Source organism: Pteropus medius, unplaced genomic scaffold (genome assembly GCF_902729225.1).
Source record: "Pteropus medius unplaced genomic scaffold, Ma_sr-lr_union100, whole genome shotgun sequence".
NCBI classification, from domain to species: Eukaryota; Metazoa; Chordata; class Mammalia; order Chiroptera; family Pteropodidae; genus Pteropus; species Pteropus medius.
Window position 1 is genome coordinate 1,718,544 of NW_024355523.1, and position 15,154 is coordinate 1,733,697.

Consider the following 15,154-nt stretch of genomic DNA (forward strand, 5'->3'; position numbering starts at 1 on the left):
ATTTATTTTCTTGGGAATAGAACACTTAGTCTTTGCAATGTGTAGTACAAAATTTTGTATATTTTAATTTATGGTTTTCTTAAAATATTTTTTACTTTCTCTTCCTATTTCTCCAATCAAGCTTGTAGTAGACCCTATTTCCTATTGCCATAGGGAATAATTTTGGCAAGGCAGAAATTAGAAATGACCAGAAAGACACCGGGATCTGGAGAAAGAGAAAGACAAGGCACAAAAAGAATGGGAATGTTGCCATGGAAAACAGAGAAAACTGTCCTCAAAATAAGGGAGTTTTCTTCTCATGGACTGGGAGAAGAGGTAGAGGAGTTTGAGTTTCCCAGTCAGCCAGAATAGCATGCTACTTTGTGGTACCTCCCTGAGGTAGTGTCCTGACCACAATCAACAGCCAAATCATACCTCTAAGAAGCAAAACTCTAGATACCAAGATTCCCAAACTCACCCTTTATCCTAAGTATTCTGGAAGCCCAGGAGAGAGCTATTAGATATGAGAGTCCATTGCTGGCTTTATAAATGAAAATATCATTTGAATGGAAAAGATAGGATTTTTTTCCTCATTTTACTAAAGACCACTCAAGAATACATAAATCTGGTAAGACTCCAAGAAGAGGATGAGGCTCCTATAATAACTAAAATTGGATCTATTCACCACTCTATCTGGATAGAGTCTTGGATTCAGAATATAATTTTGATTAAGATATAATGGTTATAAAATAAACGAATGATTGACTGATAAGTAATGTTTTAAATGGCAAGTAAGGAATTGAAAATTTAAATCAGACCCATGTTCGATTTCTGGAACTTTGTTTGCCACTGACAATTTAGATTTGTGTTGATGGTAATGGTGTGAGTGTAGAGAGTAGCTGTAACATAGGAGGAAGAAGGTCCCTAATGGCAAACTCCACTTGTGTCATTTATAACTTAAGAAATCCAATCTTTCATCTATAATTCCTCTATATATTCTTATATTAGAATAGATCTAATGAATATATCTTAATGAGAACAGTAATCAAATATAAGGTTTTTTTCCTTTTCCAGAAATTTGTTCCTATTCTCATCTTTGGAGTCAAATAATCCTTGATTCAAGTATACTTTTTCGTTGTATAATGGTGAATGAGTCAGTTAACTTAAACCTCAGTTTCTTATCTGTACAATTATCTCATCTTTGTTATTTTCATTATCTAGATTTGTTTTGGAAATTTAGTATATTTTGTATAAAGTTGTTGACCAGTCATAAATGAAAGTGATAGTTATATTAGCAACAATATTGAAGGTATCCTCATACCTTACATTTCTTCATAAAGTACTTCTCAGTTCTTCATATCCTTATTTTATTCTCTTTTTAAAATATCTCTCTATGTTAACACAAAATAGATCTCTGTTTCATAAAGAAGATATTAAGTATCAGTGGTACAGAGACTTGCCTCGCATAAGGCCGCCTAACTCAGTCCTGAGCTCTGTGCGATGTGTTGCTTGCTCCCCATCCTTGCACTGTGATAGGAAATGTGGAGAACAGGAGCAGGTAAGATAGGACTCAGACTAAACTTTTTATTCCATCATCTGATCTGGATTATGATAATCTTCAATTTATTCTTAAAAACTGGAGCTGTTCTAGGTTATCAGTGTTGGGAATGTGGTGTGGTTGCTAGATTAGGATTCCCAGTAGAAGATTCTTGCCATGATTTCTCTCCAAGGCACCATGAGATTAAAACAATAAGAAAGCAACCAATGGAAGTTTAAAGTTTGGGGAAGGAAAGGAATGATTTCTATGCTAATATGTCTTAAAAGAACTCCAGAAACACTAACTTTGGACCGTATGAAACACTATAGTGGTATTAGTGGAAATACAGTTTATTCAATTCAATTCATTCAGCAACTCCTCCTCTCTACTCTCCAGACTACTCTATCTTGCTTCTAATGGGAAACTGATTTTCACAATAAGGAACACAATAGGTACCCCATTATTTTTTCTCTTTTTATTGAAATACAAAATGATTTTAAAAATTGTATTGAACTGACAAATTTCCTTTAGGAAGCAGATTTACAAGGACTGGACTCCTGTGATTTCCTGTAAAAGAGAGAGAGAAATGAGAGTGAGTAGGTATGGCAGTAGCTGCTCAGGGATAATTCTTGCAATAATGAGTAGTTTCAACATTATTATGTCTCAAATATGTCTGTATTAGTCCTTAATACATATATATCAGTCCAAGAAAATAAAGAATGCAAGGAGGTGTTTGTAGTGGTTTCCGACCCCAAGCTTGCACTTACATGACTCTGAACTCGGGAGGTCTACACATCTCGATAGGAAGAGTGAAGTTTCATTCTGCTTGACTGATCAAATTTATGTTAAGATAACTAATTAAATAAGTATAAGGGGAAATAATTTGGGTGGGTAATTAATAGATGTAATCATTGAAACTTCTTTAGACTAAAAATTTGAAGTGCATTGTTACATTTAAACAAACTAAAATATCTCTATTACTCAATATAACAAAATTACTTATTGATGTAAAAAAAAGTGTCTACACTTATGGCACATATTTGGAAGGGTTTTGACTAGAGAAAATTTAGCGTATTAGCTTACATACTTGAAAGAATGACTCATCCAAAATTCTGTGCATGAAATTTAATTGCCTATGAGCTGCATTCTGTGATAAATGTTTGAATGTGAAAGCACTATCAACATAAGTAAAGATTATATGCTATTGTGCTTCATGCTAGTAGCAGATCGATCCTACTTATTAATATCTATATACTCAGTCAATCAAACAACTGGTTTCACTATGGCTAATTCTATCTTCTAAATTAGGGTCATCCCTGTGATGGATACCTTATTCATGTGTTTTCTTGAGTTAGTGTGCATGAATAAGTTGGTATGTAATCCGTATTTAAACCTTGCCTCTTGTGTTATAGAAAATATCCTTTGACTTGCTTGCCTTTGTTTATTTTTAATTACTGTTATTTTGGTGTAATTTGCACAGAATAACATTTACCCATTTTAGGTGTAAAGTTCAGTGTGATTTGAAAAGTCTACTTACAGAAATTTCCATTGTCTTACCAAGTCAAATTTCAGTCAGTTGCACCAGCTCCAAGCTCAAGGCAACCACTGATCTGATTTCTATTACCATGAATTAGTTTGCCAGTTCATATATATATATATATATATACATATATATATACATATACATATATACATATACATATATACATATACATATATATACATATATATATATACACACACACATATATATACATATATATATATATATATATATATAACAATTTATTTACCCATTCACACGGCAGATATTTGGGTGACTTGTAGGTTATTACCATAGTAATATATTGCTTTGGCTTCGATTTACATTTTCCTGATGATTAAAGTGGTTGAACATTACTTCATGTACTTCTTGACCATTTGTGTATCTTTTTTCTTATAGTGTTCAAAGCTTTGTCGACTTTTTTATTGAGCAGTTTGTTTTCTTATTGAGCTGTATTTAAATATTCAGATACAAGATTTTGTCAGATATATGTATAATGAATATTTTCTTCCAACCTATTGTTTGCTTTTTAATTTTATGAATGGTATCTTGAGGACTAAAAATTTTTAATTTTACAAAGCCCGATTTATCTTTTTTTCCTTATGTGGTCTGTGATTTTTAGGTTCTTTACTATGGGTTTGAATTTTGTCTCTTTTTCTGTCTTTTGAATTTATCAGACATATACTTTACATTTAAAGTACATTCATTTTAGACAGCATAGAATTGTGTTTTACTTTTTTAATTTGTTCTAACAGTCTGTGTCTTTTATTCAGAGTCCATAGATAAATTATAAGTAATTATATTTAAATTATAAATTTAAATGATATTTAATAATACAGTTCAGATTAAACCTGACATCTTGCTGTTTTTTTTTTCCTATGTCTCATCTATTCTTTTTTCCTGTTTTCTTTTGGCTAGTTGAGTATTACTTTTTAGTATTTATTTTATCTGTTATTAGCTATACCATTATTTTTTAGACGTTGTTATAGATTTTACTATACCTTTACTTTACTACATTCTACCTTCAAATAGTATTCTTACTTACATATGATGTGATTAGCTGTAATAATATACTTCCCCAAATCTTGTGTTATTGCTGTCATATATTTAAATTCTTAATAAATTATAAATCTTGCAATACATTATATTTTTACTTTAAACAATTATCTTCAAATACATTTTTTAAATGAAACTAAAGAGCCTTTAAAAAGTATGGGACTTTTGATTCTTCGGATTTACATTTTCTGGTGCCATTCTTTTTTTTTTTTTTTGTCTTGAAGAATCTCCTTTGATTTCATTTTAATTTAATTTAATTATTCACTGTAGTTGTGGTTTATTAGCTCTCTTCTTTTGCTTGGCTTTGTAAGTTTACTTCTTATTTATTTTTAAATGGTATCTTAGCTGGAAATAGTAGTCTAGGCTGTAATTTCGTTTTTCTTTCAGCATTTTAAAAATTGTCATTTCATTATATTCTACGTTGTAATATTTCTGACAATAAGTTTGCAATTATTTTTATTTTTGTTCCCCTATACGTAATTTGTCCTTTTCCTGTGGCTTAAAAAAAAAAAATTATTGGCTATTTGTATTAGAACTCATTGAGTTTCTTGGTTCTGTGAGTTCATAATTTTCATTGATTTTGGAAATATGCTGGTCATTATTTCTGAGAATATTTGTTGTACCCCTTACTTCTACTTCTAGGGACCCAATTACATGAATATTTGTTATTATCCCACAGATTACTGAGGCTCTGTGTTTATTTATTTTTTTCTCTATGCTTTGATTTGAATAGTTTCAATTGGTAAGACTTCAAGTTCAATTTTTTTCCTACAGTTTTTAATATGCAGTTAACTACATTCAATGAATGTTTCGCTTCATATATTATCCTTTTAAGCTCCTCAAATTCAGTTTGGGATTTTTTGCCATATTTCACTTTCTCTCTTTAAGGTCATGGTTTTTTTAATATTACTAAGCTGATTTTTAATATTCTTTTAAAGTCTTTGTCTGCTAATTTCATTATTTTTTTTGGTCAATTTATATTTAATAACTTTTTTTCTAGTGTTAAGTAACATTTTGACAATTCTTTGAACTTGCAGTAATTTTTTATATGCTGCCAGGTAGACATTGAAATATTACATATTCATATGTTTCATTTTAAATAATTTTATTTAAAGAGTATTGACTTTTGTTTTGGAGAGATCTTAAGTTTATTCATGGATCATTTTTATTATTTCAAGATTTGTTTTTAAAGTGTTGCTAGGGAAGATGTAGAGTAGTTTTAGTCCAGGATTTTTTTTAGTCCAACTACAAAGTCATAACCCCTCTGGTGTCTCTACTCATGTTCATTTACTCTGCCCATTTGGCATGGTTAAAATTCAAACATCTACCAATGCTGTGTAAACTGTGTCAAGTATTGACGTCCCAAATAGTGGTCCTATTCCTGGGCTCCTAGTCATCCTATAAAAATGGATGTTGATATTCATTCACAGGCTCAAGAGGACTACTCTGTAGCTATTTGGAGGTCTTTATAAATATAGCTGTTAAGGGAGCTCACTTCTGGAATTTTTCACATTTCAGCTGCCTCAACATACTTGAAATCTGATTGAGGCCTTCTCAGCTCATTGATACTATCATATTTCACTTGTTATTTCTTCTTTTACTGTATAACTGAAATTTTATCCTAGCCCAAAACTGTGCTTGGTGTAAGCAAAATTTTATGATTTACCTTATTTGTTTCCTTTCTCTTAGCAAAAGCAGTTCTGTACTTCCCATTGTCCAATATCTGAAAACAGCTATTTCAAATATTTTTCCTAGTTTTTTAATTATTTATGGCAGAAAGACAACACTAATACCAGTTACTGGTCCATGATCGAAGGACAATATTTTATTTTTTATAGATATTAAAATGCAAGAATAAAAAAATAATTACAAAATACTGTATAGCTTATTTTGCATAACCTGTCACCACTCTGTTTCCTACTTTAGTCAAGTTCCTGATTCGTTAACATCAGCTATGGGTACTTACTAATTTTAATTGCCTGGAAAGAAGTAAAAATGTCTGGTCATAGTTTGTCTTTCAAGTGAGGGCATCTGGGTTTTAACACCTGGTTCTTCAAATGATTGTTGAACCTGAAAATTAAAAAAAAAAGCAAGCTTTGGGTCCTGCATCTTGTGTGGAAACAGAGAACCCACTGTACCATGGGCCAATACGATGATGGTTATGATTGAGGATATTTATAGAGATGTCAGGGAAGAAAATCTATCACAATCCCCAAAAGGAATCAAGCCCTTAATAATGCTGACAATTCCTCATTGACACCCCTGACTTGATACTCTAAGTCAGAGCTTAATCTTTACCTTTGAATAAATTCCCACTAAATCCAAGGCCCCAGTGTTATGGGGCTGCATTGTGTTTTCCCAAAGTCCATATGGTTAAGCCTTAATCCCTAGTAACTCAGAATATGTGAAGAGGAAATGTGGACACAAGAAGAGACATCAGGAATGTGGGCGAACAGAGAAAAAGTCATATAAGGATACAGAAAAACGGAGGCAATCTGTGAGCCAAGGAGAGAGGCTTCAGAAGAAACCAACCCTCTCAACACCTTGATCTTGGACTTCTAGCCTCCAGAACTGCAAGAAATATATTTCTGTTGTTTAAGCCACCCAATTTGTGGCAGTTTGTTATGGCAGCCCTAGTAAATTAATATATTCATCAGCCTCAATTATCCAATTAACTTTCTTGCCCATTCCCAGAATTGGAAAATAAATAAATAAAAGAGCATTATTGAAGGAGAATTGATGTACAATAAACTGCACATATTAAACTGAACAATTTGTATACTGGTAAATCATCACCACGATTAATATAATAAACATATCTAAAACCTTCAAAAGTTTTCTCATGACCTTTTTTTAAAAAAGTATTTATTTATTTTAATTAGTTTCGAGTATACAGTACATTGATTAGACATCTATATAGTTTATAGAATGATCCCCCCAATTGCACCTTCCCTCCCCTGGCCCTCCACCTAGCCAATATATTAATGCTAACTGCATTCCCTCTGCCGTGCTCCCCATCCCTGTGACCAACAATCAACTACTAATTTGTACTCCTTTGACCCTTCACCCCATTCTCCCAGTCTCCAAAACCCCTCCCCTCTGTCCGTCACTAAATTGTCCACTATATTTTTGAGTCTGTTCTTGATTAGTTTGTTCTTTTTGTTTCTTAGATTCTACATATAAGTGAAATCTCATGACCTTTTGTAATAGCGTCTTCTCCGAACTGCTTCACCTCCATTTCCCAGCAAGTAATAATATGCTTTCTGTTAATATAGATTAGCTTGTATTTTTTAGAATTTTACATAAATAAAATTATACAAGAGGTATAATTTTTATATTTTACTGTTTTTACTCAGCATAATTATTTTTAGTTTCATCAATGAAGTTATATGCATTAATAATTTATTCATTTTATTGCTGAGTAGTATTCAACTGTATGAATACAACATTCATTATTTGTCCTTTAAACTGTTAATGAATATTTGTTTTCAGTTTTGAGCTATCGCAAATATAGCTGTTAAGAATATTCATGTTCAAGTATTTGTAAGACCATATACTTTCATTTCTCTTGGGTAAATACATAGAACAGAAATGGTTGGGTCATGTGGAAGGTGTATGATTAGCCATTTAAAAGCCTTTTCAAATATTTTCCAAAGTGAATGTGCCATTTTACATTGTCACCAGCAGTGCATGCAAGTTTCAGTTCCCACACAAACACTACAACATTCAGTGAGCTCAGTCTTTTTAATTTTATCCATTAAAAAGGTATTCATTACTAATCATTTTAGTTTTAATTTGCTTTTTTCTAATGACTTATGAACACCTTTATGCACACTAATTTGCTATGAATTTTTTTGTGCGTAAAGTGTCTGCTCAATATTTTAGTTGTAAAAAAATTTTTTTAGTCGTTTCAGTTTTATTTTTTTCATATTTGAGTATTGAGAGTTCTTTTTATTGTATATTATGAATAAGAGCTTTACATGTCATAAAACTTTATATCTTATGGATAAAAGTTCTTTTATATTATGAAAAAATTAGATATTTTTTCCAATCTATAATTGTCTCTTCAATCTCCTAAATATGTCTATAGAAAAGAACATAACTTTATTATTGTCAAATATATTATTTTAGTGGATTGTGCTTTTGATGTCATGTCTAATAATTGCATAATCAATATCACAGAAAATTCTCTTCTAATTTTTTTCTAGAGGATTTATAATTATAGGTTTTATATTTAGGTCTCAAGTGCTTTTGGGGTTGATATTTTATATGGTTCTAGTGTGAATAGTTCACTATTTTTACATATGGATATCCTATTGTCCTTGTGCCAATTGTTGAAAATATTCTATTTTCTACTGAATTGCTTTAATAATTTTGCCAAAAATCAGTTTTCCATGTATGTTTGAGTCTATTTCTGTACTCAAAATTTTTTTCCAAAATTTTTAATTATTTTTTATTTTTTTTTGTCAATGGTACAGAAAAGTTGGGGAGGGGGGAATATTACAGTGAACAACAGTATGTTCACCTTTGATCGTTTACATTTTTCTATATTTTCTTTATTTCTTTCTCCAAGTTTTTTCTGTGTGCCTCACCCTTTATTCCCACCCCCAATAGTTGTATAGCCTTCATTTCTTGAAGATTTTCTATGTGCTAGGACCTATGCCAGGGGATTTGTGTGGAACATCTCATTAAATCCATACTTCAACCCTCCCAGACAGGTGTTACTATATTTCCCATTTTTACTGAAGAGACAGGCATAGAGATGTGTCATTCCTGATCTTAGGGTATAAACATTCAATCTATTGCCATTAAATATGGTATTTGTTGTAGAATTTTCATAGATATTCTTCATTACTGTAAGAATGTTCTCCTCTTAAGTTGCCAATAATCTTTTATAAGGAAGGGATGTTGGATTTTGTCAAATGGTTGTTCTGTGTCTATTGAAATAGTCATTCTATTTCAATTTCTCCTTTGATCCATATGTTGTTTTGAAGTGAATTATTTAATTTTAAATATTTGGGAATTTTCTAGAGACCTTCCTGGTATTACAGTTGTTGTACTTTATATCCCTCTGGCTAATTTTATAACTAGCAGTTTGTACTTCTTTATTCCGTTCACCTTTTTTGCCCATACTCCACCTCCCTCCCATCTGGCAACCATTAGTTTGTTCTCTGCATCTATGAGTTTGTTCTTTTTGTTTTGTTTGTTTATTTTGATTTTTAGATTCCACATATAAATGAAATTATACATATTTGTCTTTCTCTGTTTGACTTATTTCACTTATTTCGCTCAGTATAGTACCATCAACACAGGTTTATCTGTGTTGTCTCAAATGACAAAATTTCATTATTTTTTATGGCTGTACCACATCTACTTTATCCATTTATCTTTCAATGGATACCTAGCATTATTTATAACAGCCAAGATATGTAAGCAACCATCCCAAATTCTTGTCCCTTATGACAAGAATTACTCAGATTCTTAACTCAGATTCTTTTTTACTTATATTCCACTCCCTGCCATCTCTCTTCCATTGACCAGTAAATACTTTTTATGCCAGTCAAAAACACCACAAATTGCCCTATGACACCAAACTTTCACTTTACAGATAAGATGACTATATCTAACCTAGAACTTTTCTCCTATTCTCTCTCACAGAACCCTGTTACCCTTTTCCCTAGAAATTTGAAGTTATGTATTTGAATAATATGTTATTTTACTATTATATCTCCTATTAAAACAGTGATCTGCAATCTTTTGGGCACCAAGAGTAGATTTACCAATGAGAATCTAATGCCTGATGATTTGAAGTAGAGCTGAGGTGATGATGCTAGTGCTGGGGAGCAACTGCAAATAACACCTCATTCATCCACCACTCACCTCCTGCTGTGCAGCCTGGTTCCTAACAGGCCACAAACTGGTACCAGTGTGTGCCCGGGCCTTTGAGGACTCCTCTATTAGAATATTAGCTATGAAAGTAGGGACGGTGTCTTTGTTTGTTTGTTTGTTTGTTTTTATTGTTTTATTGTTTTATCAGCATCGGGCTGGCCTAGGTCCTATTTATAAAGAAAACCAATAAATATTTATCAAAAATACATTTTATAGCAAAATTTTTCCATAATCTGAATATTTAAGTAAATATTATTCCATATCATATGTTATCTTTATAGGCCATAATTTTCTCTATAATATTTTGTATTTAATATTTCTCTCCTTTGTCTCTCAAATTTTTAATCTTTTGAATGCAGAAGTTTAGCATGTATTAACGCTCTTTGCCTATTAAATCTTAGTACTTTGGAAATGATCAAAATGGAAGATGAGCCATAGTTTGAATGATATCCTATAATTTATGTATAATTTATGTAGATGGATTATCATATACATTGGTTTTGGCTTAGATGAATAAATAAATAGTGTAACAGGTAACATGGTACTTACCATCATAAATATTTCTGTCAGGTGAAAACACCAAGAATATTTTGAACATGACTTATGAGTAGTGCGATGAAGAGAGAACCACTCGTTCTTCTCCGAGAAACATTATCTGTGCATAAAGGAAATAAATTTTAAGTTGCAGTCTTCAGCCTTTAAAGAAAAGTCATAGATTGAAAATATCTCTAGACAGATTTAAGCATGTAGGAAAAATAAAGATTGATTTCTGTACTTGGCTTTATATACCAACATGGTGGACTTAGATTGAACCATGAAAGATAAAAGTTATAGAACCTCAGATGAGGAAATAGAGTTCTAGAACCATAGTTCTAGGGTTCAAAATATAAGCGACATGTTTAAATTGATACTGTAAGTCATATTTTCTAGTAAATATTTTCTCACTTAATTTTGAAAATTTTTCAAGGGCAAATGGCTAAAAATTGATGGAGCAGTTATTGAACCAACATGTGGCTCAGAATATGCTTCAATACTACATCATTGATGCCCTCTTCAGAAAAGAGGCTGGCCATCAGGTAACGCTGGGATTGCTCCCTCCTAGATAACAATAGTTGGTCCAATTCCTAGATCAGTCATGAACAGAGACTGCTTTTGCTAAGACCGCTGTGTTCTGGTTTTTCAGTAGCCCATTCCTGAGCACAAAAGTGTACATGTTTCTGACTTTGGAATCTTCTGAAGACCTCAATAGTATAACTTCTCTATTGCTTTATTGGTTTAGCTAAAATAGCCTGAACTTCATAGTCAAACTGACTTGAATTCATATCTGAATACTACCAGTGTTTATCCAGTCAATTTATATGATTTTTGTAAGCTTTAGTTTCCTTATCTGTGGAATGAGATTATGTATATATTTTTTCTCATATATATTATATACTATATGTATATGTTATATGATATATTATATGATATCTATTGCTTATCTGTGGAAAGAGATTATATTTCATATATATTCATTACATAGTAATATATTATTTAATTTGTTATATATAATAAATTATCATATTATATATAATTACATAATTATATTGCATATTTATATTGTAATTGTTATATATATGATTATTGTAATAAATATGATTATAATTGTAAATAATATAATATAATAATTTATTACATATAACAAATAACATATATTAATAATATATATTAAGTGAGAATAAACTTTTGCTTGAGCATTTTAGAAATTCTATCTGCCTCTGTCCAGTGCTGGGAATTCTGTTCTCTACTATACTATCTTCTTCAATTTATATCACCTTAAATATGATAGTTTTGGGAATTGAATCTCTAAAACTCTTTCCTACCTTTAGGTTGTAATCTCACTTTATCAGATGCTACAAGTTATTCGATGATCTTTTAACAATATATTTTATACTTAGATTTCTCATTTTAAAAACTAGAAAGTATACTTTCCACAAGAGAGCTCACATTCTCTTTTTCTCTGAAAAATTTTCTCAGCAGTGAAAGCAATGCTATTACACATAATAGACTCACTAAACCAATACTCCTGTGTGCCTACTGACTGATCACTTAGAGGATATATAAGACTGGTATCTGGGTGGTCGTAGAACCAGAAGGAGACTGGACAATCATGAACGAAGCTATAAAAGAAGGCTGCAGTAACTTGGATAGGCTCTTCATTTATTTATAAGTGCCTGTGAAGATTTTTAGCCTATCTTCTTTTCTGGGATATTGGGCCAAATCATGTAGACAGGCGGGTCTTATCCCCACAAATCCTTGCATACAAATGAAAGACACATACGTGGGGTTGAGGAGCAGAAAGCAACAAAATCTTTCTCTACATGGGTCTTATTGTAGGGAGCTAAAGCTCCCCAAATTCAAAAGAGTGCATGGTTTATCTCGGGAGGCCTGCTTGCATAAAAAGGAAAAGGCTGGTTCTGTGGAATTCCAGGAAGAAGAAGCTTAAGTATAGATAAAGGGAGTGTCAAAGGGAGTGTCAAAGGAAGTGTCGATTGTACCTTGATCTTCAGGATGTTACTTTAATTATGTTATCTTGGGAGACCAAAAGGAACAGATTATGTATAAAAAGAAGGATAAGAAATAAACTCGGAGAGACAGTTGTGAGATCTGTTCTCCCTCCTGCACCCTGTCTGTCTTCTCTTTTTTCTCAGTCCCCGCTCCCCCATTCAGGTATCCGGTTTGACTTGGTCGGCTGGCTTCCGACATCTTATGAACACCATCATCCTTCAGGTCCTCTGGTCCTTCAGAGCTGTCTGCTGAGGGCACTGGAGAGTCGCTGACCCAGACCTCTCCACTGTTTGCTGAGGGGACACCATCCTGTTATGTTATTCACTCTAAACCCATTTTAGTAATCTTTTAATGACTAAATAAATAGGAAGCCCTCAGTTAAGGTGTTCTAATGCTATACACACACACACACACACACACACACACAGGCACATGCACACACACACAGACTCACACACATAGTATAAGCCTAACACAACATTATCTCTATTCACATTTAACAGGCTGTCAATGAATAGCGACCACCATCTAGACCTCGACATGCCTGTTGTTCAGGGATAGTAATCGTGCCAAAAACTATTATTGACTATTCTTAAGTAAAGTAACCAGTTTTTGATTTAATAATAATAAATAACAGTGCAAAGTCAAGAAAAGGAATATCTGCTTTATTCAACAACAAATATAAGATTCTAAAACAATTCTTCCCTTTCCTTCCCCATTGCTGTTTTTTTTCTTCTAAGCCATTCCTCAAGTGATATAGTTATATTAAAGCTTGAAATAAAATATTTATGATAGAAAGCAATGTCATAATTAATTGGTTGGGTTTATAAAGATATAAATTATAGTAAAATTCACTCTAAGTGTGCATTTAACTATTTTTGATAAACATATACAGTCATGTAACTACCACTGCAATCAAGATATAGAATAACCCTTTCGTACTCTGCCTCTGACAGTCACTGACCTGATTTTGCCTTTTTCTTATGCCATATAAATAGAATTATATACTATATAGACTTTGGAGGCTGGCTTCTTTCACTTATTTAGCATTGTATTAAATTTTGATCTCTTACTATCATGTGAGATAATTCTCAGGTCAGAGATCATAAAATTTTGATTAGCAAATATTGAAATTAAAGCCATTTCAAGCCAGATATTAATAATTTTACATAAAGATAATTTAGAGTTAACATCAATATCATCATCACTTGCTATGGTTCACAAAGAGTGGATGGCATTTATATTTATTTATATACCAATTTCTTTATTGTTGCCACTAAGTAGTCTTGCCGAAGAAATATATTTGGTATAATTACGGTAAAGTGAGGCACAGGGTTTTTACTAGATATAAAACACCCAGTATGACCCTGCGTGACACACACCTCCCTGTCCTCTGGACCCCACCAGAACTCACCACCTCTGCAGGCCTGGATGATGATGACCTTGGGTTTATCCCTAAGATGGCAGCAGTTTCGATTGTTGAAAATCTGGAATATGGTGTCATAAGATAGCACATCTGACTTTCCATCATTATGCATAGTTCCACAGATTCTATCCAGAATGCCATGAAACATGAACACCAAGAATGTGCTATCCGAGGACCTGTGCTCTGGGCAGGCAGCAAATGTCTTTAGCACTAACTCCATGGCCTAAAAGAGAGTAAACTTTTAAATATCAGATCATAATGCCTACCCTTTGTACCACTCATGCTTTGAGGAATAGAAAGAATAAATGACAACTGCCTGGCACTTTCCAGTGACTGATATATAGAAGAAGGTACTCAGAAGTGGCCGTTGTTATGTTATTTCGTTGTTGTTACTGTTAATGTCACAGTTCCTAGAATAATTCTGGCAAATATTTTACAATATACATACTATAATATTTATAATTTTAACCATTCATAAGTATACAATTCAGTGGTATTAAATATAATTACAGTGTTCTAAAAGCATCACCACTATCTATACACAAAACTCTTTCATCATTTGCAACAATATCTCTGCACCTATTAAACAATAACTCCCCCTTATCCCCATCTCCCAATCCCTGGTAACTTCTCTTCTATTTTCTTTTTCTTCTATTTTCTTCTATTTTGGTGACATTTCATGAAGTTGTTTTTAAATCTGATGTCATGAAGATATTTTCCAATGTTTTCTGCTAAGAGTTTTATAGTTTGAGCTCTTAAGTTTAGATTTTTTTATCTATTTTGAGTTAATTTTATATATGGTGTAAGGTTAGGATTCAACTTATTCTTTTGCATGTGTATATCCAGTTTTCCCAGAGCCATTTGTTGAAAGACTGTCCTTTCCCCTTCCAATAGTTGTGGCACCTTTGTTAAAAATCAATTAACCATACATATCATATGATGGTTTATTTCTGGATGCTCTATTATATTCCATTGGTCTACATGTCTGTCCTTATATCAGTACTATATTAATTCCTATAAGCTTTGTAGTACACTTTAAAGTAGAGAGGTATGAGTCCTCCAACTTTATTCTTTTTCAAGATTGCTTTGCATATTTGGGGCCCCTCACAATTCTATATGAATTTGAGAATTGGCTTTTCTATTTCTGTGAAAAAAAAAATGGCTGTTAGAATTCTGA

The 15,154-nt window shown here is 32.2% G+C and overlaps 1 protein-coding gene across 1 annotated transcript in view; it reads right to left on the reverse strand.

Annotated features, from left to right (window-relative positions):
* Positions 1-6,086: 6,086 nt before the first annotated feature.
* Positions 6,087-15,154, reverse strand: part of LOC120599679 (caspase-13-like) — a 12,642-nt gene continuing 3,574 nt past the window's right edge. The window contains 6 exon segments of the mRNA XM_039858773.1: positions 6,087-6,185; positions 10,554-10,603; positions 10,606-10,659; positions 12,325-12,384; positions 12,761-12,844; positions 13,966-14,200. Coding sequence (XP_039714707.1) covers positions 6,087-6,185; positions 10,554-10,603; positions 10,606-10,659; positions 12,325-12,384; positions 12,761-12,844; positions 13,966-14,200 — 582 coding nt within the window.